Genomic DNA, 26,506 nt, shown 5'->3' with positions numbered 1-26,506 from the left:
TGTGTGTGTGTGTGTTTAACATGCTAAAGGCATTCTTTTAGTGAAATATCAAAAACTCTGTGGCCTTGTTTTGTGAAAATCATCTCTCCTGACATAGTGTCCTGACACAGCTGCTACATCAAATGCACGTGATGAGGCCTCAGGTGCCCAGGGGCATCCCAAACAAGCTCCTGAATGCTCTTTTCTGCACTGGACTTCACATTCATGGTCTTAAATGTCAAACATTGCTAAAGGTTCTACAAAAGCCTCCTTTGGATGATTTCAGGCATAGAGATGCCCTTTATTTCTTTCTTTCCTTCTTCTTTTTCTTTCTTTTTTTTCAAGACAGGGTTCCTCTGTGGCTTTGGAGGCTGTCCTGGAACCAGCTCTTGTAGACCAGGCTGGTCTCGAACTCACAGAGATACACCTGCCTCAGCCTCCCGAGTGCTGGGATTAAAGGCATGCGCTACCATCGTCTGGCGATATGTCCTTTCTTTGGGGCTGTCTCTCAAATGAAAGGAAAATGTCTCTACCTAAAATCTATTACTTTCATCTCTTAGCTTTGGAGACCTCTTCACAGGCTCACTCTATGGGTTACTCCATAGATGGTACCGAAGACAAGGCCAGCATCAAGCAAACAAAAAAACCAAACCAAACCCCAGCAAAATGGGCTGGTGAGATGGTTCAGCAGGCAGAGGTGTTTGCCATTAAGCCTGACAAATTGAGTTTGACCCCCCAGGACCTAGGTGGTGGAAGAAGAGAAGCAAGTTGACCTCTGACCTCCACACGTGCATCCAGACACTTGCACCCCTCTAAATACATTTAAAAAGATCAAGGAGACATGAAGTGGGCAGGACACAAGCCCTCCAAATCTGTGTGCCTACTTCTGGGGTGCGGTATAATAATTTGATGTGCGTGTGTAATAATCAGATCACGGTGACTAGCATGCTCCCTTCCCGTACCTCTGTTCTGGAAGTCATGGAGTCGCTGTTGCCAGAAACTGCGAAAGGGAGCGATGCCCGTGCCAGGCCCAATGAGGATGCAAGGCAGGGAGGGGTCTTCAGGGAGCTGGAAGCCACTGACACTGCAAGGAGGCAGAAGGAGGGAGACCTCAGTCTTCAGACACCCTAACCAGGAGACCTCGGTCTTCAGACACCCTAACCAGGAGACCTCAGTCTTCAGACACCCTAACCAGGAGACCTCAGTCTTCAGACACCCTAACCAGAAGACCTCAGTCTTCAGACACCCTAACCAGGAGACCTCGGTCTTCAGACACCCTAACCAGAAGACCTCAGTCTTCAGACACCCTAACCTGGAGACCTCGGTCTTCAGACACCCTAACCGGAAGACCTCAGTCTTCAGACACCCTAACCTGGAGACCTCGGTCTTCAGACACCCTAACCAGGAGACCTCAGTCTTCAGACACCCTAACCAGGAGACCTCAGTCTTCAGACACCCTAACCAGGAGACCTCGGTCTTCAGACACCCTAACCAGGAGACCTCAGTCTTCAGACACCCTAACCAGGAGACCTCAGTCTTCAGACACCCTAACCAGAAGCACATGCAGGATAGGCCAGGGAGCTAAGCACCTGGTAGGGCGGTACTGTCAGGGATGGAGGGAAACCCTGTGCAAAGCTTTATCCTCCCTGCCCAGGCACGGGCTCGCCCCACACTTGAGTCCTCTGGTGAAAGGGCTAGTCTCACTGTACTCTGGACCCCACCACAGTCATCACCACTGTCCTCACCATGGGCTCCACTACACCGTGTAGCCAGATGGAAAATGAAGAGACCCAGAACTACCCACCCCCAACCTTTATGGGCCAAGGGGAACACTCAGACCTAAATCTTTCCCTTGTATTACAGAATCCCCAGGGGCTCCAAAGGTGGCTGCTTACCTTCTCACAAAGCAGGGCACCGGGTCCTGGGGCTTCAAGCTGCTTATCCAAGTGCTGCAGACACCATGGTGCAGGGGACCCTCACCATCTGCAAGGACAGCATAGACCTAACCAACAATTCCCATGGCCTTCACACAACCCAGATGGGTGCTCTTCCTACACTGCCAAACCCTCTTGGGTGCCTAGTTCCTAAATGAGGAGTCACCTTCTCTCCTAACTCTCCACAGAGAGCAGGGAAGGCTGAGAGGGACATGATGAGCAATTGCTCCCTTTGCTGTGCAGACAGAGTCACAGAGAAGAAAAAAGGAGCAGGTGACTAAAGTCATGGTGGACTCAGGTCCATGCTCAGGTCCCTCACTCTTAATCTACAGCAGTGGTCCTCAACCAGTGGGTCACAACCCCTTCAAGGGTCAGGTGACTCTGTCATTGGGGTTGTATATCAGATATTAACATTAAGATTCATTACAGCCGGGCGGTGGTGGCACACACCTTTAATCCCAGCACTCGGGAGGCAGAGGCAGGCGGATCTCTGTGAGTTTGAGGCCAGGCTGGACCGACAGCCTCCAAAACAATACAGAGAAACCCTGTCTCGTAAAACCAAAAAAAAAAAAAAAGATTCATTACAGTAGCAAAATTACAGATATGAAGAAACAATAATAATAATTTTATGGTTGGGTCACCACAACATGGGGAACTGTATTAAAGGGTCACAGTGTTAGGAGGGTTGAGGACCACTGCTCTAGAGCATCTCCCAAGTGTTTGTCTAGGGACTCTCCCAGCAGCCCTGCCAAGGCTCTTCCCACAGCAGTGTGAAGTGATACCCCGTTTCCCAGGCCTGTAGGTACCCCAGTTTCCTCTGGGTTACATTTGCTTCCCCATGACCAGACACACAAAGGAGGCCTCCAGCAACTTGAATAATCCTTTGGTTCTGTTCTGCATAAATCTGCCTTCTCAGGGGTCAGTGCATCTCCTCTCTCACCCAATGATGAGGTGTGGTCAGTCTACAGGCTCTGCCCAGTATTTAGAACTGTGGTCTGTGCTAAGAAGGGAAGGCTCTGAGATACAGACCCTGCCCAGTCCTTCCAGCTCAACCAGAGGTCAGTGATAGACATTAGAACAGGGAGTCAAGTCCACCCAGGGCAGGATCCAAGGCTAAGTGGACAGAACATTGGACCTCCTAGCCCATGGTAACCACATACTTCCCACTCCCTCCCTCATGATACCCATTGCTTATGGGCACCCACACAGTCATATTTCTAAGTATTTCCATGCCTGAACTCTTTACTGGGTTTATGGCTACTCTATGAGGGCAGGGCCTGTTGGCAGAGTTTCCACACCCAGTGTGGCCCCCAGCATGGAGGTGAGGCATGGCCATCACAGAAGGAGAGCATCATGGGAGGGAACACTCCATACAAAAGCTCCCTGCATTTGGGCTGCATCATTAAGATGGCCAAGAATAACTGGGTTCCCCAAGAGTGCAAGGCTCTTCGCATCTGAGCCTATTCGGCAGTCAGAGACTGGAACAGTGGTCCAGCACTTAGATTCAGAGCTAGACTCCCTGGCTCTGATCTCCAGTTATTGACAGGATGACTCAGAACAAGTGGATTAACCACTCCATGCCTCTTTTTCCTCCCCCTGTAAAATGCACATGGAAGCTTTACATAGTGGCAGTATCGTAGTCAATGAGATTTATCTGAGGAGCGATTATTGCTAATTGAAACAAAATTGCATGTGGAAGTCATCTCCCATAGTTATGGATGGCAAACAAAGGGTGAGCTTCATGCTGAAAATGTACCCTACACAGCTTCCCACACCACTGACAACTCCCGCACATGGCTGCCACTGCACCACAGTAGCTCCCAGGTGTTGAACTGCTGCCATCAACTTGGCACACCCAGAAAGAGGGACCCTCAATTGAGGAATTGCCAGGCTGGCCCATGGGCATGTCTGTGGGGACATTTTCTTGACTGCTAACTGATGGAGGACAGTCTAGCCCAGGGTGGGTCGTGCTGTCCCTGGGCAGGGGGTCCTTAGTTGTATGAGGAAGTTAGTTGAGCAAGCCAGAGAGAACAAGCCAGTAAGCAACATCTCTTCATGGCTTCTGCTTCAAGCTCCCGCCTTGGTTTCCCTTGATGACGGACTGTGACCTGTAAGCTAAACAAACCCCTTCTTCTCCTAACTTGTAGTGGAGGTGGCCATGGTGCCTGCGTGTCACAGCAACAGAAAGCAATCTAACACAGCTGCCCTAGAAGTGACAGGTGCAGATGACATCAGAGCCTGCCTGCCTCACCTCGGGTCCGATAGGTGACCACAGCCACAGTGAGGTGGACCTCTGAGGGGGTGTGGTCCTGGGAGGAACTGATGGAGTAGTAGCGGGGCTTCAGGATGGGCAGCTGCGACAGCAGGAAGGCAGCGGGCACACGCAGCGACGGGAACTCTTCCAGCACCTCCAGGAACGTGGGGTTGTTTCTGAACTTCCAATCGTTGTACTCTGAAGACTGAAAGACAAGGGTAACAGGAGGGATTGGGGGACCTGCCATTTGTAGGGGAGGAGCTGTCCCACTCGGTATTCATCCGTTCACTCCACAAACTCGGACAATGGCTGGCGCTGTCCACGGTGCTGAGGCCACTTGGAGAAGAAGCAAGGGATCTGGGGCCGCCAGTATATATAAGCTTAGACATACATTATGGATAGGATAAAGATGGTATTGCAGGCCCAAACAGTCAGAAGGCTGAGGTAGGAGGATTCCAAATCAAAACACAAAACCCTCCCCCATATCAGCACCTCATGGTCAGGGCTCAATACTTGCTTTCTTTGGGGAGGGGAGGCATGGTTAGTCTTGCTATATGTATATAACCCAGATTGACCTTGAACGCCTTTGTTGGCCCAGACTGGTTTCTAACTCACTATCCTCCTGCCTCAGCCTCCTGAGTGCTGGGATCACAGGCATGCAACACCATGCCCAGCTCAGCTCACTTTCTTATTATACTATAATTTGGAACCAGTTGGATCTGTGTTCAAATCACGTCTAGATGTCCCTCCTAGCTTAGCCTTAGTCCTTGTGGAGTGAGGCTGATAGAGCTTTTCACAGACAGGGATGTTGAGGTGACGGTAATGTGTCCAGTGCCTTTGACAAAGGCAACTGCATCACTCCACTAGCTCACTAACTCAGCTCCCCATCTGCCATCACATCCATTAACCCATAGCTAAACTTGTTCCACATTTGAGAAGACAAAGGCTGCCCCTCCATGGGGCATGGTCCAGGGAGGTGCATTCTGTTTATGTGTTGGCTGCTCTTCCCTGTGAATGTGACTGGATTTAGGATCACCAAGGAAGCACACCTCTGTGTGGGTGTTTCTAGAGGTTTAACTGGGGAACACCCACCAGGAATTCCCATGGGTTGAGGTTCCAGATCACATGAAAAGGAGAAAGTGAGTGAGTGGGGTACCTGCATCCACCTTTCTCTGCTTCCTCTCTCCGGAAGTGAAGTGGCCAGCCGCCCTGCTGTCGTGGCTACCCACTGTGACGGACTGGACCCTCTTTCCCTTAAGTCACCTCTGTCATGCATTGTGTCACAGAAACGGGGCAAGTCATGAATACAGGGCACATGATGCTGACTCCCAGAGAAACTCATTCATTCAGTACTACTGTGAAATAGAGATGAACTGCAGAGATGTCCAGCCCTCAACAGACACGGACAAGTCACACCTAGGGACTCGGGAGGATGGTCTCAGACGCCCTCCACTCCACTCCACTCTATGCCCCTGCCTCACCCACCAGCCAGACCCTCACCTGACACAGGGCCTCCAGCCTCTGCCTTTCAGCCTCATCTGTGGCCAGGCGGGCCAGCTTGTGGAGCTGCAGCTGGGTGGGAGGGGTAGTGATGTCCAGGAAGTAGGTGAGGGCTTGGCTGAGAGAACAGGGGGGCAGCCTCTTGTCCTTGACCCAGTAGCTGCCTGAATGGAAGGAAGGGAGGTGTCAGGAAGGGAAAAGGCCAATTTGGGTCTCTGAGAAGACTCCTAACCTCCAGCTTTAAGGACAGGAAGTCTTTGACATCTTGGTCCCAGAGAGAGCAAAGATCAGGCATTGGTGCTGAGACAGGGCTGCCAAGGCCGGATGATAAATTGCTCCCACGTGGTCATCCATATTGTCATTGTCCTGACAAACTATAACCACATCTTTCTGTGGCCCCTAGTTGTGTCTCTGATACCCTCAAGTGAACTACAAACTCATAGTGACTAAGTCCACTGCAGACTGATGTATATCCCAGAGGCTAGTTGCTCATTTAGAGAAAGGTTTATGGACACAGTCCTCTGGGGTATTAAGTCAAGATGCTCCAGGTGGATAGATCAGTATAAACTGAGGTGGCGCCGGGCGTTGGTGGCACACGCCTTTAATCCCAGCACTCGGGAGGCAGAGGCAGGCGGATCTCTGTGAGTTTGAGGCCATCCTGGTCTACAAAGTGAGTTCCAGGAAAGCCTCCAAAACAATACAGAGAAACCCTGCCTCGAAAAAAAAATAAAATAAAAAATAAACTGAGGTGGCCAGGCTTCAGGGGTCACAAGAGACAGCTTGCAGAGCAGTCACAGCACGATCCAGGGCAGCAGAGACAGGTTCAAACTGGTTCCCCACTTCCCAGTTCAGGGTCTGAACCCACGGCCTCTGGCTGCTTCCTTGAGAAACAGATATGATTGCAAAGGCTGGGCTGGCACCAGCAATGAGGAAACCACACTTGGGAAGTGGTTGGCCTGGTGCCAGATCCACAGGTGTTCACTGCATGTAAGCACATTATTTTTACTATTCTCCCCTCACTTCCTTCTAGAGAAAAGGACTGTATTATTAGTGGCATCTCATCTGCATCCTTACAACCCCAGCGATGCCTCAAGTCTCTGTCAGTCAGTTTCAGGCTGACTCACTTTCTCAGGGATGGTAATGAACACTTTCTCCCCAGGTGGTGGTGGACACTGCCAGGTTTTGCTTCTCTGGTGCCTCCTCTGAGGCAGAGGGCACACTCATGGAGGCCTCACTATCAGTGGAGGCCACGGAGTTTTTCCCACAAGCTGAAACTGGAGTACACCAGGGCAGACAGCCCCAGTCCTCAGGGATGGGAGTGAGGGACCAGGTTTTCTGGGGGCCAGGGGCTCACCGCTCTCATCCAGCACCTCCAGGCACATGGTTTGGTGGGGTGAAGGACAATCCACAACTCGCTCCAAGATTCCCTGGACCAGTGCCACCTGGTTGCCTGGGAAAATCCCAAGGTGTTCCCCAGGCAGGTAGCTGGGGCCTCGGCTGCCCTCGAAGGAGAGTTGGACGAGGAGGGTGGTCCGGCTATAGAAGAGAAAGAGAGGCCTGGGTAACTGCTGGCTTCCCCAGGATAGGTGCTCTCCTGCCGTCTCCCTGCTGGCTTCCTCCAGCCTTGGTCACCAGCCAAAGTTTGTGGCAGGACCTCCCCTCAGCTGGGACCCTCGGAGCCCCATAGTCTCCCAGAGGAGTTTGGCCGCAGCTCTCCCTAGCAGGGGACCGAGCCCAGAGGACTTGGCCACAACTCTGCCACAAGAAGCATCTCACCCAGGGTGTGTGGGCATTAGAAGTGGCTTTTTCTTGTCTCCAGAAGAAATCCTGTTCTCATTAGAACCACAGCCAGTCTCCCCAACGGATAGGATGAGGGAGAGGGAGCACAACACAGATACAATCTACAGATCACCCGTGGCCCTCGTCTACCTGGCTGGGGGATTTACACCCTTCTCAAATATTCCCACAGAAGGTCTGAAGGCTCAAGTGGTCTGGATGTCTGGTCAGTCCCTTTAGTGAGGGTTCAGAGAGGAGGAAGAGCCAGTGAGGTAGACACCTGGTCCCCAAGTGAGCAAAGGCAGAGGCGCCAAGCACTAGCAGAAAAGCTGGTCCCGAAGACGGCATCCTCGGCAGGCACGTCTCCACTCCCCATGTACTGGCTGGCTTTCTCCAGGTCTCTACCCATCCCAGAGCAGTCTTGGAACACCAGTGAGGCATCCCTGCCCACCCACCGGCCAGGCATCCCTGCCCACCCACCGGCCAGGCATCCCTGCCCATCCTTACCTGGACTTCTCACTCTGCAGATTCTGCTGGGATTTCAGCCTCATGGTGAACACGTTCTTGGCATGTATACTGCTGAGAGCTGGGGAGACAGAAATGGGATGGCACTGGGTTCCTGTGCTGTGGGGGGAGTGGGGGAGCCCTTGTGCTATGGTGGGGAAACCCTGTCTGCTGTGTGGATTATCCATGCAGGCTCTTGCTGTTCTGAGGCTGGATGAGACCCTTTCTTAGCTATCTGCCTTCACATACCCCCAAAGGGGAGGAGAGAGCAAAAGGTCCCAGATGAACAGTGGCTTTGGGGTTGGGAAGCACTGGGAGACTCAGTTTAGACATTAAAACACACAGTCTCAGGCACCTATGTGGGTTAGGGATTGGGGACTCACAGCAGAGGTAAATCTAGGCATGTCCTAACAGGCAGATACCTTTATGATGTCTGGACACAGGGAACTGAGTTTATCACCCAGGATGGACAGAGCTGAGCCACTGACTGCTGCCCTGAGTCACCCCCAGAAGCCTTCTTCATGGCATATGGCTCCCTTTGGGAGACCAACTCCGACCCTCCTGTCCCCACGTGCTACCCCACTTTCCTTGAGCTGTACCTTCTCTGGATTTGTCACAAGTCTCATAGGACAGTTCATGTGAGTCAAGAGGCTGGCACAGTGCCTGGCAGAGTTGTCTGCACCACCCACCCTCTGACTCTGGCTCCCTGCTCTCACCACCACTCTCTCAGGGCTTCCTTCTGACAGTCTTTTCCTCAGAGCCTGAAGCCCTGTACCAATAGGCCCTGTAGCCAGCGAGACCGACACCTGACCGTTCCAGCTGACAGCCTTTGTTCAGTAGGACATGGTGGGTTCCTTGACTACTGGTTCAGGACTCAGACAGCCTCAGTCCAGGCAGGAAAGACCAGTAGGGTGCAGAGGGGCTGGTACCTTTGTTGAGGTCTAAGGGCTCTGGGCTCTGGGTGAGCCTGTATTGCTGTGGCTCCCAGACTGCGTTGGAAGTGTAGCGTTTCGGGATCTGAATGTGATGTTTGCTTCGGACATCAAACGCCTCACAGGCTGCCTGGAAAGTTAGGCAGAGTAGCATTCATCATCACCATCACCGTCCTTCACCAACGGTCAAATACTGAATGGATGCATCCCAAAACTCCTAAGTGTGTCATCTGATGGGGACTGAAGGAGCTCAGAGAAACCCAGGCTTGGTACCCAGTGGCCATTGCTATCATAATGAATATTAAAGCTACCATCATTTTCTTTTCCTTTTTCCACATAGAGAGGGAAGTTCAGGGCTTCCCTATCCTGATAGAAAACCTCAAGGAGGAAGCCCAAGTCTTAGAACCAAGTCTTCGGGGCTTCCAATAGCTATCCCTTCACTTCAAAGTTAAGTTCCCTCCATCAGCAGGGCAAAATCCCAAAAGTAAAGATTTGAGGCGACAACAGCCAGATCACAAGAGGTCAGCAGTGCGGTCTCTGTCCCTGCCTCTGTAGAGCTGGGAGACTGAAGCAAGGCACCACAGTTAAGAGGTGGCCAAGTAGGAAAGTCCCTAAGCCAGAAGTTCAGGACAGGGTGGTGATAAGCCGCCTTCACCTACCTGGAACCACACACCAAGAGTGACACTCTTCTTGGTGGGGTGGGAGTTGGGGATAGCAGCTTTGACCTGAGCCATCAGGCCCATAGCCCTAGCTTACACCTGACAGAGATCATGACCCCCGGGAGGCCATGTGTTTGGCATGAGCGCGTTACATCCTGTCTGCCTGGGAACTGACCCGGAACGTTTGCACAGCCCAGCTGCGGAAGGCATCCTCTTGCCCGCTGAGTTCATCCCCTTCTCCTGTCAGGGCAAGCTGAGAGGCTCCCAGCTGGGACAGTTTCTGGTCGATGTCGTGAGCAAAGGCACAGAACTGAGGGTACATGCTGGAGCCAAGGCCAAACACGGCGTACCTGCCAAGGAGGACACACGTGGAGACTCAGGATGCGGGGCAGTGGTAACCACCGTCTGCAGGAGCATCCCTACTCTCCCACGCCCACTGGGTCACACCACAGTGTGGCCTTCTTTGGTCACGTGACTAACGCATTCTTGGCCTGTGTCTTGATCTTCAACTCACTTAGAAGACAAACCTCAAACCAGGACTCTGCCCTCGGACGTCTCTGAGAAGACACCCTGTACACACCCAGCTCCATGGTCTGATCCCAAAGAGCCCAGGAGACAGGGCTGCTGGCTAGTGCCTCACCTGAAGGTGTGGGTGAGCTCTCTCAGCATGAACAGAGCTTTCTTCAGAGTCTGCAAAGACAAGAACCAGAGCTCTCAGGCCAGGATCCCCAAAACCACCGCTTGCCTTCCCCACAGCGGTTCATTTAAACCCTGGTCACAATGAGCAGGCAAAAAAAAAAAAAAAAAAATCCAGATCTGTGAGGCAAGCCACAGGACAGGTCCAGATTTCCCCAACCAGCTGAAACAGCTCACATGGGCCCCGCCCACCCCCACAGTGGGAGACCCAGAAGTGTTTCCATTTAGTCCTGGAAGAGCATAGGCTCCCTTAAACTCCCTTAAAAAGAAAATGAACCTCCCTTCTTGCTTATTGTAGGAACAACATATTCTATAAAATAACTGTGGTTTTAGGCAGCATTTTAGGGACCATCACACTGTGGGAAGCTAAGCCTTCTGGAACCTCTTCTCATGCAGTTTCTTTTCAATGGTCTTTTCATCCTTCCAAACGCTAGAGAGACAAGCTCAAATCGGTGCTGACCAAGCCTTAACAACTCACGAATTCTTGCCTCTACTCAAAACACAAGGCCAAGCAGGCCTGGGTGAGGCCAGATAGACAAAATTCATACTTTGGGCCCATTTTACCTTTGTGAGAGCCAAACATTTTCTTTGACTATGAATTCTTTTTCAAAGAGAGGTTTGTGTCTGAACGCATGAGCGCGGGTACCCAGGGAGGCCGGAAGACAGTGTTGGCTCCCCTAGAGCTGAAGTTACAGGAGGTTGTGAGCCACCTGATGCAGGTGCTGGCAATGAACTGTGGTCCTTTGGACACACAGCAAGTGCTTCTCCCTGCTGAGCCATCTCTCCAACCCCTAAATATGAATTCTTGTTGAAGGGGAATTTGATATGAGATTTCCTATGGTGTCCAGGTTGGGCCCATATCCTCCTGCCTCTACCTCCCAAGTGCTGGGATTACAAGTGTGCATCACTATGCCCAGTTAAATAAGAATTTTTGAATTTCAAAGGAAGGTGGGTTGTGCCTGCTGTGATAGATCAGCAGGCAAAAGTGCCACCAAGCCCAAGAACCTAAGTGACCCACATTGTGGAAGCTGAGAACTGCCTCCTACAAGTCCTTCCACGTGCAAGCCATGACATTTGTGCATGCACGTACATGTGTACACACACAAAATAAGTAAATAATAAATGTGATAAAGCTAATCCCCTCAAATAATCTAAAAATGTAAATAAAGGCTGGTCGATTCACAAGAAGGCATTGTGTGCCATTGGAAAGTGGCACAAGAAGGACCCAGAGTGGCCTGACTGCTTACCTCCAGTGCCTTCTCCAGGTCATGCTGCGTCCCCTTTCTTGGTCCCCTAAACCCCTCTTCCCCTAGATGACCAGGGCCACCCACCTGCCCATTGCTGGGGCAGTCTCCATTCCCAAATGTGCTTGTCACCACCAGTAGTAATTCCTCGTCTTCCAAGGTGCTCGCCTTGTACTGGTTCATGCAGACAACCTGCGTGACACACAGGAACATCAGCCCTCAGCTCTCAGGAGGCCCTCTGTTCTCACCCCAGACTCCTTCCACCTGCGTACCTTGGTGGTGAAGGCATAGCTGAACAAGGCAGCCAGGTCCCGGGCTAGCACTTCAGACTTCCCTGTCTCTGTAGCAAAGAGGACTGTGGCTCTGACTCGGGAAGCCATGGCCTTGCGCATCAACGTGGAAGCAAAGAGCACCGCTCTGTGGGGATGGACAGACAGACAGACGACAGACAGATGCTGTGCTGAGTCAGCTTCCAGAAGAGCATAGAAAAGGGACAGCTCTGGGGGTAGTGAGGGGAAACATCTACTTCTCATTGCTTGCCTGGTGGCCCCTGTACACCCTGACTCAGTCCCTTTGGGAAGTTCAGGGCAATAGAAACAAATGAGTCTCAGAATTGGTGTCTAGAGTTCTAGGAGCCAACACCATAAAGAACGTTCTCCATACGCCCTGCCCTCCATGGCGGACACAGGGAGGCTGCTTATGTGAAAGGGACACAGTGCAGACAGCAACACTGCCCGCTTCTACATACTTCACCAAGACTCTGAGCCGGATCTCTCTCCTCCTGGGCCTCAGTTTCCCATCCTGCCAGATGTGGGTCTTCCAGGGCTCGACCTGCAGGAAAGAAGGGAGGTAGGGGATGGCTGGGCTCAGGCTGGGGGATGCTGGAGAGGCATCTCTAGAGCACTCATGGATGCTCATCACACCAAGCCTCAAAAGCTCAGAGTGGTGCCTGGCATGTCCCACATAGAATCACACAGCAGAAGGCACTTGGCTTTCTTTGTTAATGTCCCAGAAGGTACAGGTCCACCTGCTTTCAGTATCTCTTTATTGGGCACACTAGATAGTGTGTAGTCTAAGCTGGGCACCTTGGAGAGGACAAGGTAGCCCTCAGCTGGCATGTGCTACCCTAGGCAGTCATAGTACACAGTCTCCATGGCTGAGCTGCAAGATGGGGAGGGTGGGGAGGCTTCTCCCTGACCTGATAGTAGTAGAATGGAGACAGGATGTAGTTCAGCATCTCCTGGTGGAACACAGGGGTGATGCTCCCCGACATCGGAGGGACCAGCCAAATCCAGTCTGCAGGGCAGCCGCCTCGGGCCCGGTACTCGTTGTGCATGTGTTTCATGAAGGACTCGGAGGCTGTGTGGTGGTCCATGATGGTCACGTTCTGCTTCTGAAGGAGGAGATGGAGAAGGCTGAGATAAGGGCAGCAGAGGAGAGCTGTCAACTGGCTGCACTGAAAAGTGGGTATCTGTGCAATGGCTCTGCCAGTGTTCCTGGTCCTCTGCTGATCACTGCAGAAAACACACAGGTCGCAGACTTAGAGACCTAGGCCATCATCACAGCCTCCACACAGCAGGCAGCCTCAGTCACATGATAGCTTCCCTCGGGCCCTTTCGGAGCATCCAGAAACTCCGTGCATTGCCAGCAAACACCAAACCCCAGATGTGGGCCGCTCACACAGCACCACCTTGTTCCAAGTAAAGCAAACATGAACTCAAAGGTGGCTGGCTCACTTGGTGGAGTGCTTGCCTGGCGTGCAACAGGCCCTATGGTATGTCTGTAATCTCGGCACTCCGGTGGTGCAAGGAGAGGATCAGGAGCTCAAGGTCATCCGCAGCTACATAGGGAGTTCCAGGCTAACCTGGGCTACTGGAGACTCTGTCTCCAAAATAAGCAAACACAAAACCACCCTGGCCACCTGTGGGGACAGGGAGGACCCCAATGTAGGGAAAACAAGCCACTCGCATCTTAAAATTACAGGGCATGAGGTCTGAACTAGCCTGGAGGGATCCAGTAAAAGCAGCTGTACTCCCAAAGTCCGGGGATCCGTTCAACCAAGAGAAATACATGTGTTTACGGGAGTGCAGATGGCTAAGTGGGTTGGGGCATTTGTCACCGAGCCTGATGTGAGTCCCATCCCAGGAACCCACACAGTGGAAAGAAAGTTGTTCTCCAGCCTCCACACTACATGATGTTTAAAATTTTTTGAAAGAGAAAAATATGTTTAACATAGTGGTCAACACTCTGTCCTCTCATTAGCCATGTGACTTTGAGTTGCAAGTTCCTTAACCTTGACAAACCTCAGTTTCCTCATCTGTGAAATGGGAGGCAATGCTTTCTGTATCAGTTCCTACATTGTGAGGTGGTTGAAAGAATGTGAAAAATCGTATGTTCTCAGTGGGTGCTGTCTGCTCCTGCCCAGCCTCCAGGTACTGTGAAAGGCCATGGAACGGCAGAGTGCAGGCTCAACCCACACAGGAACCAACTGCTGTGTTGACCCTCACAGGGAAGCATGGGTAACCCTGCTCATGCGGATGGGGGTCACCTCCATTCATCCAGTCACTCCATAACTTCCCATTCTCTGCCATGGGCTAGACTAGCAGTGTAACAGGGAACTCAGTCAAGATCCCAGCCCCAGGGTGCACCCAGCAGCTCACATGTCCAGTGGAGGAAAGAAACGACAAAGAAAGATAGAGGTGGGCCTGTGATCTGATGCTGGAAACTACCTGAAACTACCTGAACGAAGTTAACGGAAGTAGAAGGGAAGGGAAGGGGGCCTGTGGGCTGGGGGTGGGTGGGCACTGCCCAAGGTGGTGTGGACCAGGAGGGGCTCTTCAAGGAAATGTGTGGCTGAAGTTTACAAGAAGGGGAGGAGCTGGCCATGGATGATTTGTAGGAAGACGAGTCTAGGTGGGAGGGAAAGTAAGGGGGGGCAGCGGGATGGCCCAGGGGGTAAAGGTGCCTCCTGCCAAGCTGAGTTGGAATCCTAGGACCCACAGAGTGAAAGCAGGGAACAGATAGATTCCCATTAGCTCTCCTCTGACCTTTACACGCACACCATGGCATGGATTTAAGAGTGCTAATCCTGTGGTGGGATTGCAGATGGCCCAGGGAGACAGAAGCCACAGCAGGAGCAGGAGAATGAGAGGGAGCCCAGCGGCTGGCAGGGACTGCTGGCTAGTTGCTCATTCCTGTCCTGCAGCCTGCAGCTGGCACAGCCTTTTGTGCCCTGTGGGAATGGTGGGGCAGGGAGGGAGGCCCTGGAGATGCAGCAGGGAGGAGCCGTCTCCAGGTGGCATCCTTGAGCAATGGAAGCAGAGCCACACACAGTGCTCAAGTGCAGGGACAGGCAGGCTTGAGGAAAGGAGTTGCCAGGGCTAGAGCAGCAGTAATGCATGCATGAATGAATGATGCCGTAAGGGGAAGTACCAAGAACCAGATAAGCAGCTGGATCAAGCGACCTTCTTACCAAGACGCCTGGCATACCTGGAAGCTATGGAGCACAGCCACGTTGATCTCCGTGACAGCCCTGTCTTTCCACAGGGAGGCCAGCGTGTGGGTCTCCAGGCCCATCCTTCTGCCCACTTCCTATAGAAGCCAAGTGATGAGAATGAAGCAGCTTTGGGGACACACCCACCAGCCTACTCCTCCAGCTGGCCCAGCCGGGTAGCCCTTGTCACCTCCAGGATGTTGTAGCGCTGTGTGTCACAGAAGTCTCGAACGCCAATCTCCGTGCCCATGTACCAGCCATTGAAGGGGCAGGCTGGAAATTCAAGGCCACCCACCTCCAGCAGCATGTTGGCTACGGCAGGCAGGGCATACCACCTCAGCCCGAGCTCCTGGAACCACTCGTATCTGGCAGGGGGGGAGAGCCAGCTGTAGTTAGGGTCTTCTTCTTTGCCCGCTCCACTCAACCAAAAAATAATTAACTTCAGTAAAAGAGTCAATCAAAGAAATCCCTATTCTTTCTTTCTTTGTTTTTTTTTGAGACAGGGTCTCATATCCCAGACAGGCCTTGATTTTATGTAGCTGAGGATGGCCTTGAACTCTAATTCTCCTGACTCCTATCTCCCAAGTGCAGAAATTACAGGCATGCATCATCAAACCCACTTTATGCAGTGCTGGAATCAAAGCTGAGGCTTCAAGCATGCTAAGCAAGCATGCTCAACTGAGTCATAACCCCGCACTAGAAAAGTCCTCTTTAAGAGCTGACCTCAGTCACCCCACCAGGAGAGATAGCTGGGCCCTCTAGGGGTCATTCATTAAATAAGATATCTGTTTACTCAGTCATTAATGCAAATGGATCAGGTATATGCCAGGCTAAACACTAAGACTCCAGAACAGTTCGGCAAGTGGCTAAGGACTCTGGCATCAGACAGCTGGGCTCAAGTTCTGCCTCAGCACTGACTAGGGCACTTTTAGCCTCTCTGAGCCTAGATGTCCCCATCATCAACATAGAGCCAATAGCATCAAACTCATGGATTATTACAAACATAGTATCATTCATTGGATAGTTAGTCACTCCACAAATATCTATAACTAAGCACCTACTATGTGCCTTGCACCTTGTAGCCAGTGGGGATATACTGATGAAAAGCAAGGTTCTATTCTTGAAGAAGTTACAGCCCAGCATCTAGACTATAGACCACAAAGAGGTAAAGCAATACACCAGTAAGAAAAGGAAAAACAGAGTGTGATGTTAAACTGAAGGTGGGCAGTCAGGAAAGGCTTCTCAGGGGTCGTAGTGATGTCACAGCGAACACCTTTTGACGAGAAGACTTGAGTTTTGCAAAACCCGAGGAAAGGGCATGTCAGGTAGAGGAAGCAGGGCAGAGGTCCTGAGGCAGGGCTGCGCTCAGTGTATTCAAGGGACCAGACAGTTTGCCCCAGGCAGTTAGATAGTAAATCTCCATATATGGAGGGATTTTGCAGAGGTTCAATCAGTTTTGTTCTTAAAGTTCTTGTGGTTCTACACTTTCTCTCTCTGAGAGGGGTGTCCTTTTCCTAAGAACTCTGGGAGGCCATTGAGATGGCTCAGCAGGTAAGGACACTAACCACCAAGCCTGAGTTCAATCCCCAGGACCTATATGTTACGAAATCAGTCGACCCCTGCAAATGACCTGACACCACACACACACACACACACACACACACACACACACACAGCACATACAAACACACATAAACACATACACACACCACATACACATGTACCATACACACAGTACACATACCAAACATACAACACACATACTATACACACAACCACAAACACATATCACACAACAAACATGCAAGCACACCACACATACACACATAAAACATAAATACATACCACATACACCACATGCACCATGCATATTTTACACTCACACACACCATACACACAAACAACACACACAAATATAAATACACTACACATACAAACATATCACACACACACAAATCACACAGTCATACACAGCACACTCTACACACAAACATGCATATGTACCACATATACAATCACGTACACTCACATACACACCCATGCACACACACTAAATAAATGTAAGAAAAATTTAAGAAGTGTTGGGAGTGTTGGGAGAGCTGGGCAGTGGTGGCAGTGCACACCTTTAATCCCAGCACTTGTGAGGCAGAGGCAGGCGGATCTCTGAGTTCGAGGCCAGCCTGGTCTACACAGTGAGTTCCAGGACAGTCAGGGCTGTTACACAGAGAAACCCTGTCTTGACAAACAAAACAAAGTGTCGGGAGGAGTGCAAAAGGCCCAGCTACTCAGACAGAAGCCCAAGGGCTCTCCTGAAGGCACTGCCTCCCAGGCTTCCAGGACCCTGTCAGCGAGGCTGCTGCTCCCCTCAGTCACCATCAGTGGTTCCTCACAAGGCTGAGGCTGGAGAGGAAAAAGCACAGCTGCTGCAGAGGCTAAACAAACTTTGCAACATCTGTCTTCTGAGTACTGCCAAAGGCTGGGCTTCGGTGGAGGATAAGCGTCTCCCGAGGAGAGATGTGCGCATGCGCATAATCTATAGCACCCTTAGTGACTTACTTGGGATGCTCCATGGTCACCTCCAACACAAGGTTAGGAGGGATTTCAAAGACCTCTGGATCTTGGCCGTCAGCCTGCAGGATCAGAGGCAGCACATCGAAGCGGCCATAGCGAGGCTTCCAGCCCAGGTCGATGCACAACTTGGGGAGAGAGGAACACATTAAGTCTGTAGGTCCAGGCAAGCATCTGTCCTGGGTTTCCGCCCAGAGGGACCCATTAGGTACCTGGGTGAACTCCAAGCTGGCAGGGTCCCCTCTGATGGTGCCGTCGGGCATCTGGTAGCCAGCATACCTGATGAGCTGTGAGTTCCAGATCCGGAAGTCATGCTTCCCATCACTCCGCTGGGGGAACACAGTGATGGCGGACCTTCCCCAAGACAGGAATATTGCAGTTTACAAACTGTCCCTGGCTAGGATGGGGCAGGGGCTCCCAGCCAGCCCCCTCCATTCTTCCCACTGCAGTCCCTGCACCCCAACCAGACTGAGATCACTCCGTGACAATGAGCCAGTTCCTCCCTATTCCTCAGTACCAACATGGGAACCACCGCTCTAGGGAGCCGCAGGTCCCTTCCTGGCTTTCACAACAATGCTTCTCTTCTCACAGTTGGTGGCTGTCCGGCAGCATAGGTTTGCAGTTGACTGGAGCTGCACTCTAGGGTCTCAGTTACCTCTGCATCTCACCCTGCCACCCCCTTCTCCCCCATTAGGTATGCACCAAGTGTTTACTGGGCACAAAAATGAGTGAATGACAGATTGAGTGCGCTGTTCAGTCTGTGTGTGTGTGTGTGTGTAGGAACATACAATGCCAAGCAGTGGCTCTCACGTCTAAGAAAAATACCACAGCAAAGGTATAGGCAGGAAATCAGTGTCTCCTCCCAAACAGGGAAGGAGGACCTTTTATCTTGTAGTTTTCAAGACAGGGTCTCCTGGCTGCCCTGGAACTCACTATGTAGACTAGACTAGCCTCAAACTCACAAAGATTCCTCTGCCTCTGCTTCCTGAGTGGGCTCTTTTTAAAACATGACCAGGTCTGTCTATGTAGCCCAGACTGGTCTGGAACTCAAGGCAGTCCTCCTGTCTCAGCCTACTCGCTGCTGAGATTACAGATATGTGCCACCATGTCCAGCTAAGATTTTTTTTGTTTTTGTTTTGTTTTGTTTTTGAGACAGGAACACATGGAGCCTAGACTAGCCTTAAACATGCTATGTAGCTAAGGATGATTTTGAACTCTTGATCCTCCTGCCTCCACTTTTCCAAGTACTTGGATAACAGACATGAGTCACCGTGGCCTGCTAGAAGTGGTTTCTTAAAGATATAACTTCCCTGGGGCTGGAGAGATGGTTCAGTGGCTAAGAGCATTGTCTGCTCTTCCAGAGGACCTGAGTTTAATTCCTAGTAACCACTTGGTGGCTCACAATCATCTATAATGAGATCTGGTGCCCTCTTCTGACCTGCAGGCATATATGCAGGCAGAATACTGTATACATAATAAATAAATAAATAATATTTTAAAAAAGATATAACCGCCTCATGGTTCTAAGTTAGAAGGAACCTGGGCCTGTGACAGAGGCTAATGGGGAAGAGGTCACTGTCGCCATTCCAGAGCTAAGCCTTACTCTGTGGTCTCTCCCTAGTTTCTCCTCGAGTGAGAGCCTTCTCCCCTAAACCCTCTAACCTCTTCTGCCTGAGACTGCAGGATGGGCCCAGCCTAGATGAAAACGTGTCTCACCTGATGTTGCCATTGTTGGTGGCATAAAGCAGATGTCTGCAGATATGCTGGAACATGTCCTGGGCAGTGCTACAGCTCCGGGCATCAAAGACCTGTATACAGCCCACCAAGACCAAACCATGGAAGACTCAGAGGACAGAGGCTTGGGGCTGATTGAAAGTCCCCAGGGAAAGAGGGCTGCCTGTACACCACTGCCCAGCAAACACAGACGTCATACCCAGCCCTCTGCATCAACAGTGCTCATCTCTAAGTTGCCCTCCTCACCCCTGCACTTGAGAAGGGGAACAGAGAATCCCACTCAGAAGGCCCCAGTCAAGCCAAACCCCAAGGAGTGTCTGACTTTGAGGCACCAAAAGGCAGGGTCCCCACAGCCCCAGCCTGGATCTTGGTCATGGGAGTGTGTGCCATCGTTGAGTCTCCTGGATTTCTCCAGTCCAAGTGCACTCAATAGGACCCAACGAAAAATGACCCTCCAAGGAGACGATGGCCTAGGAGGCTAGGATAAATAAAATGTTCTCTAGGAGCCAAGAACGTAAACACTGGAGACAAACACTCGCAGCACCAAGACCTCGGGAATAAGACATCCAAGGTTGCTGTTTGTTTCGTGGTAGCATACAGTCTCCCACGTTTAACAAGAGAGTGGGTCTTCCGGAGCCCCTGGTACTAAGATTCCAGGTCCTCGAGAGAGGCCTGGAATACCCTGTCTCAGGGATTGGCTGCAGTCCGCAGAGGCCTGACCACTTCCTCGTCTCCGGACCTGCCCATCCTGCTTCCTTCTTCTGCTCTGCCCCTAAGGCTCACCTGCAGGTTGGCCCACTGGATCCTGCCGATGCAGCGAGGGGCGTTGCGCCATGCCAGCTTGGTGGCAAAGATGAGCTCATCCCGTGTCAGCTGGTAGGTTCCTGTTGTTTCTATGTCCTTTGTTACGGCTTCCACCCTGGCCAGATGTTCCTCTATTTTTGCCCTGGGGGACAGGAAGCCATCAGGAAGATCAACAATAGCAGGACCTTATACAGGAGATTAATTCAATCCCCAGAAAGCAGGAACTGAATTTGGACACCAGAAGAGCAAACTGTCCACTTTGGGACACTGTCCCCTGTAGGGCTGGCTCTTAGTTCACTTAGACCCACTCTTAGCTCACTAGGGACAAGTTTTTAATACTCTGACATCTCCACCTTGAAGTTCTTAGTCCTGTTTAAACAAAATCACACTTTCACTTCCACACTGCCCCCTGAAAGTTGTCATCATCATCACCGTCATCTTGAGACAAGGTCTTGTTATGTAGCCCAGGCCAGCCTAGAACTTCTGATCCTCTTTCCTCCACCTCCCATATACCTGAGATGCTGGTGCATGCCACCACAAGTTAAGTTAGGAGCTACTGTTGTGTTTACTTTGCAATCAAAGGCCTTAAGGCTCTAGAGTGGAAAGTACCAGGCCCAAGAACACAAGCCTGGTAACAGAGAAATGAGGACACAGACCCAGGTGGTCTCGTTGCCAAGGCCAGGCTCCTAACTGCCTGCAGTGGAAGGACCTCTACCTTACGCCCAAGGGAAAACTGCAGACTTGCTGGTTCCTCAGAAGGCAAGGCAGGCCCAGACAAGACCTGAGGTCAGAACTCAGCCTGAAGGAGCCTAGAGCCCACCCGAAGAGCCACACTCAGTGACTTAAGCATACTTCAAAGTTATCCCAAGGGAGAGGAACTTGGTCACAACGACTCTGAAACATACACACACCACAGCAACCTTGAGATTTCCAACCAGCACCACAAAAGGCTTTCGAAACGACAACAAACAAAATTATTTAAAGAATGAACTTGTGATTAAGGGCAGTGGAGGACTTGGAATGAAACAGCCGTTGGGGCAGGCGGAGGGTCTCGGCAACTCCTTTTTGATTACAGAAAGACTTGAAGACTTTGTGATTGTACCTAGTGATCCCTGAACAGGGGAACCTCTGTGAGGTTGGTGTCCTTCATCACCAGAGGAAGACTCTAGAAATACCCCCCACTCTGTACCCAAGCATGAAAATGGCAGTGCCCATGGTATGTTAATGCCATGTAAAGGGAGAAAGATGAACTCTTGGTGCCGTTTACCCAAGAGTGGGTCTGATTCCTTTGGAAGATTTGACCTCGCCTGTTGTAATCTAAGGAGTGGACTGGTCCTGAGCACAGCCATCCTCTCCATGTAACGAACAGCGCGGCAACAATGGTATTGAGAAGGAATGGGGAACCTTTGTCTTAGCCAGTCTTTCACAGGACTCTTAGACAACTGTTTTCTGACTTCCCGGACTCAGAACAGCTCATGAAGCCACAGTCAGACTTTATCCCTCTAGAACCACATGTAACTTCTAGAATACTGAAAGTCCACACACAGTAACAACAAAGCTTCCAACATCCATGAGAAAGAATATAACACGTGGAAACATATAAGAAAGATGACTTTTAAAAGAATACTTTAAACGTAATTATTTTATGGATTTTTTGTTTTGTTTGTTTTAGTCAGTGATTTACTCTTAAAATTATTTTTCATGTTTTCTCCCAATTCCCTTAGATTTTTTTAATTGTTTTGTTTTGAGACAGAGTCTTACTAGGTAAACTGGGCTGGCTTAGAGTTCACTATATAGACCAGGGTGGCCTCAGACTCACAGAGATCCTCCTGCCTCTGCCTTCTGAGTGCTGGGATTAAAGGCGTGTGCCACCACACTCAGTGAATTTTATTTTGGGCATTTTCTTTTACTACTTTTCCTTCTCTGTTCTTTTTCTTTTGTTGCACCAGGGACTGAACCTAACTAAACTAGGCTTATTCTACCACCGACCTACACCCTCAGCCCCATGCCCCTACACTTGCTTTTTCAGCCTTTTGAGAGGGGTTCTCAATATGTTGCCCAGGCTGTCCTTGAACTTGGAATCCCCTGCAAGAACCTTGGTCTCCAGGGTAACTAGATCTACAGGCCTGCACCACCAGGCCTACTTTACACATTGTGTGTTTCTCTTGGTCATGTTTCAGGGTCGCTAGGAATGCTGTGGTGGCTTAGTCCTGAAAAGGATTGATCACTCTCAGAAAGTCAGAGGCTAAAAGGTACTGACATTCTGCATGTACAGATGTCTGAGTCCACTCTGATGGTAACCTGCAGCTGCTGGTGTCCCTGCACCCTGGGGACAGGCTGTTGTTCATCATGCCTGGGAACCAAGATAGAGACTTGTGACTGGAAAATGAGAAGTAAAGGCTTTTGCCCAGGCACTGGGCACAGCACCGTAGCCTCCCATGGTTTCCTAAGACGCAACCAGCTGTGTTGGGAATGCCAGCTGGGTATCCCAGCTCCAAAAAGAGTCAGGATCATGAAGGGCTAAAGGGCTCTAAGCTAGGCTCCATGTAGAAGCTAACATCTAGAGTCCCAGCACCAGCATCCGAGGCTCCCAGGGTGCATCTTCAAGAAAGTCCTACCCATTCCCAAGACTGCTGCCCTTGGTCCAGGGGGCCAGGCATCAGTGTTCTGCAAGCTCCCAAGTAGGGTTGGGAAGCCTTGCTCTGGAAGATGGCGCCTCCCAGCTCTGGCATCCAATAGACAGGTGCAGCAGGTATCACCAAGAACAACAATTTCTGTTCTGGGTCCCAGGCACCCTTCTGTGTCTGGATGTCCCAGATGGAACTGCTATGTGAGACTGAACCACAAAACGACACTGCCACGGGGTACCCAGCTGCAGAGCAGACATTCACTGTCTTGGTCAGTCATTCTTACAGTCACTTGTGTATTTTGGTTAGAAAGTTTTAAGGAGGCTAAATTACTTAGGCACATATTATACTGGGACAATTACAATGTTCTATATCCAGGCATTAGCTTGTGGATCTGTCATTCCAGCACTCAGAAAGACAATTGTGGGCAGAAGCCAGCCTCCACTATTTCATGAGATGCTGTCTCAAAAACATAAGTAGAAAGACCAGAGAGATGTCTCAGTGTGCAAAGACACTTGTCACTAAGTCTGATAATCTCAGTACAGTCCCAGCAATCCACACTGTGGAAGGAGACGCCCAACTCCTACAAGCTGTCCTCTGACTTTCATACACTTACTGTGGCTCAGGTACCCTGCTCTCCAACAGATAAATGCTTAAAGTTAAAATACATACAATGAGCTGGGCGTTGGTGGCACACACCTTTAATCCCAGCACTCGGGCGGCAGTGGCAGGCGGATATCTGTGAGTTCGAGGCCAGCCTGGTCCATAGAGTGAGTTCCAGGACAACCTCCAAAACAATACAGAGAAACCCTGTCTCAAAAAACCAATATATATATATATATATATATATATATATATATATATATATGTATAACTAAGACTTACTTGCATTCATTATAGGCCAGCACAGTTCTTAGCTCTTTATAGCCTCTAACTCATTTAATCTTCATACAAACTCCTACAAGGTGTGTATATTACAATAGATATTTTCAGGCAAGAAAACCAAGGCACACAAAGCAGAAGAAACTTGTCCAGGTTTGAACCTGTGTAAGTGGCTGACGGGACCTCATCTTGTAACCATGCCACACAGCCTCTCCTTGATCACAACTGTATGCATCGACAACAAAACTGGCAACTGGCAATGCAGAAAATCTTCGCATTCCAGGCAGGACCATGCTTGGTGCTTGACACACACTTATTAATGGGGTGACCCCACCAAGTCATGGATCCCTGACTCTAGTTAGACTAGGATGATGCCAGGGGTATCTCTGGGAATCTTGCTCACATCTGTAGGAGTGGCCTGACCACATAGTCGCTAAGCTTCCATCTACCTTAGGCTAAAAGGATCCATTCCAAGTCACTGTTTCACAGCCCCTAGGCTAGGACACTGTCCTAAACTTGCACAAATCTCATGGCTGTCTAATAAGCCATGCTATAAGATCCCCATTTTACAGATGGGGAAGTTGAGGCCTGATCAATTTCCCCAGAACTCAGGAGTGGTCTGTGGTGGAGCCAGAACCCCAGCCAGTTACACTCTCCCCTGCACTGCCAGACATTATTGCAGTGCCTAAGCCTCCTCCAGGGTCTGCCCTGGGCCTAGAACTGTGGCAAGTCTGGAGATTGCAGGGTTCAGGGGTCAGTGTGGGACAGTTGGAGACAGGTCAGCCACGGGGAGTAGGGGAAATGTCACCCTGACTGGAGCCACACTTACTCTGTGAAAGAACCATAATACTGGTTGATGAACTCAATGGCTTGAGGCAGGAGCTCCTCCAGTGAGGTGGGCTTGTCTCTGGGGCCTCTGGTCAAACTCTTTGGATTCATGATGGACCCCAAGCATGATTTGGACCCGCAGGTGAACTCCTAGGAAGAGAGACACAGGGTGAGCAGGCCTCCAATTCTCCTCCTTCCCCCGACTGCACCCCCAGGCAGTCGCCTGGCCTTCCTCTGACTGCTGTGCTCACTGCGACTCTATGCAGGCACCCTCTCCTCGGGGTCTACCAAGATTTCTCCTAGGCTAGCTCCCCTCTCCTTTCCTGAGATCCACTCAGTGAGAGCTGGTTTCCGTGCTCTCCAGTCAGCTAAAGACCCAGCAGCAGCCTCAGAGAAAACTCCACAGCTTCCACCTAGAGGACTTCTTGTCTGCTCGTCTTTCTAAGAGACCCAGCTGGCTCCTGTGGGAGCATGGTTCCAGTGTCAGCCTAGAGAAAATGGATGAGCAGCTGAACACTCCAAAGTCAGGGAGGCATGGAAAGAAATGCCAGGAAGATGGACGCCCAGATGTTAAGTGTGGCGTTTCTCATTTTGCTTTGTTTGGTTGGTTTTGGTATTGTTTTTGAGACAAGATCTTTCATGGCCTAGGCTGGCCTCAAATGCACTACATAGCAGATCATCTTAAACTCCTAACCTCCTGCCTCTGTCTCCCACGTCTGGGATTACAGACACAGTTTCTAGGGTTCAGGGGATCATCCTGCCTCACCGCCTTTCTGGTTCTTTCCCACTTTAAACATGAATACTTCTTTTTTCTTTCTCTCTGTTGTTTGTTCTGTTTTATGTTTTGTTGTTGTTGTTTTGAGACAAGATCTCACCATGTAGCTCTGGTTGTCCCAGAACTCACCATGTACACCTGGCTGGCCTCAAACTCAGATATCTGCTTGCCTCTTTCAAGTGCTGGAATTAAAGGCATGCACCACCACACTCGGCCTCATAGCATGAATTCTAGAGTCAGAGTAAGGAACTAAAAGACAGGAAGGAACCTTAAAAGATAACTAGTTCCCAGCTGCTTGAAGCTCTGTTACCTCCCTAGCAAACAGCATTTGAACCCCTCAGTCACAGGGAACCTATTGCTTCCTCTGTTAGTCAGTCAGCTTTGGACAAATCTAATAGTTAGCTCTCAGATACTCTCAAAATCTAAGAAAATATTGGTTCCTGTACTTTTTGTCTGACCTCCTAGGTTATCTGCTGCCTAATCGGGTAGTTAACAGAAAACTGGCCTTATTAACACTTCCGACTGTAATTTATGTAAACAGTTCCCAGCATCTTTTTCTGAGAAGATGGCAGTCTAATAAGTTCAGGGGATATGTGATGAACCCACAGAGGCCCCTTTTGGCACTCTAGCTAGGACAAAGGTGGTCCTCCCCAGCCCCCAGACTTCTCACCGACGTGGCCTTGTGGTGAAGGGTGTCTTGCAAAGTCTCTCCGCTGCCCCAGTTTTTGATCTTCACGTGGTGTGGGTGGGTCGATGGAGACACATGCAGCTTGTCCAGGGGTTCCGGGCCATTCTAAGAAGGGTAAACATCCAGGCTTTTCCAAATGCCTGAAACCCCAACAACCCGTACAAGTGTCCCCGCACCTCTGTACCCTGTCTCTGTGTGGGGACACAAAGCAGGGCACGCACACAGGGCCAGTCCTCACTCCTCCGCCCATCCCAGAAGGTGGACCAGAGCCAGCTGAGTGCTGCAGGTGGCTGGGCCAGGGCCAGGCTTCTGTCCTTACCAAGACCCGGCCAGTGCTGGCTCATGAGGGGAATTCAAGTTAGATGGGAAGGCCACCGCTGCAGCTGGGCCTGCCAAGGGCAGAGCTGGGAGCTTCGAAGGTAGCAGATTCTCCACTGTCTTGCTTCCCCAGGGACACCTTTCCCCTTTCCCATCTCTCTGCCACCTCTCTACAGTCCTAAGGATGGAAGGGCTTCAGGAAGATGGGACACATGGCTGGAAGCCAGGGGCTCAGTCTAGAGGGTCAACAGCTAAGTCCGACATCATTCTCTAATGTCCATAATTCCGAGGACACCCATACTGCTAACCAC

The 26,506-nt window shown here is 50.8% G+C and overlaps 1 protein-coding gene across 2 annotated transcripts in view; it reads right to left on the bottom strand.

The window, feature by feature from the left end:
- The window catches only part of Nos2 (nitric oxide synthase 2), a 38,739-nt gene that overhangs the window by 4,265 nt on the left and 7,968 nt on the right, over positions 1-26,506 (bottom strand). For both annotated transcript variants that reach the window (NM_001281644.1, XM_021231068.2), the window contains 21 exon segments: positions 942-1,063; positions 1,875-1,962; positions 4,165-4,372; positions 5,668-5,831; positions 7,022-7,203; positions 7,951-8,029; positions 8,877-9,009; positions 9,714-9,888; positions 10,179-10,228; positions 11,566-11,670; positions 11,751-11,895; positions 12,227-12,309; positions 12,677-12,871; positions 14,968-15,069; positions 15,162-15,336; positions 17,528-17,667; positions 17,752-17,893; positions 19,256-19,347; positions 20,057-20,219; positions 24,416-24,564; positions 25,860-25,982. In NM_001281644.1, coding sequence (NP_001268573.1) covers positions 942-1,063; positions 1,875-1,962; positions 4,165-4,372; positions 5,668-5,831; positions 7,022-7,203; positions 7,951-8,029; positions 8,877-9,009; positions 9,714-9,888; positions 10,179-10,228; positions 11,566-11,670; positions 11,751-11,895; positions 12,227-12,309; positions 12,677-12,871; positions 14,968-15,069; positions 15,162-15,336; positions 17,528-17,667; positions 17,752-17,893; positions 19,256-19,347; positions 20,057-20,219; positions 24,416-24,564; positions 25,860-25,982 — 2,815 coding nt within the window.

The sequence above is a fragment of the Mesocricetus auratus genome, unplaced genomic scaffold, assembly GCF_017639785.1.
Source record: "Mesocricetus auratus isolate SY011 unplaced genomic scaffold, BCM_Maur_2.0 Super-Scaffold_100007, whole genome shotgun sequence".
NCBI classification, from domain to species: Eukaryota; Metazoa; Chordata; class Mammalia; order Rodentia; family Cricetidae; genus Mesocricetus; species Mesocricetus auratus.
The sequence above is the reverse complement of the archived record's forward strand: the minus strand, read 5'-3'. Positions and strand labels throughout refer to the sequence as shown.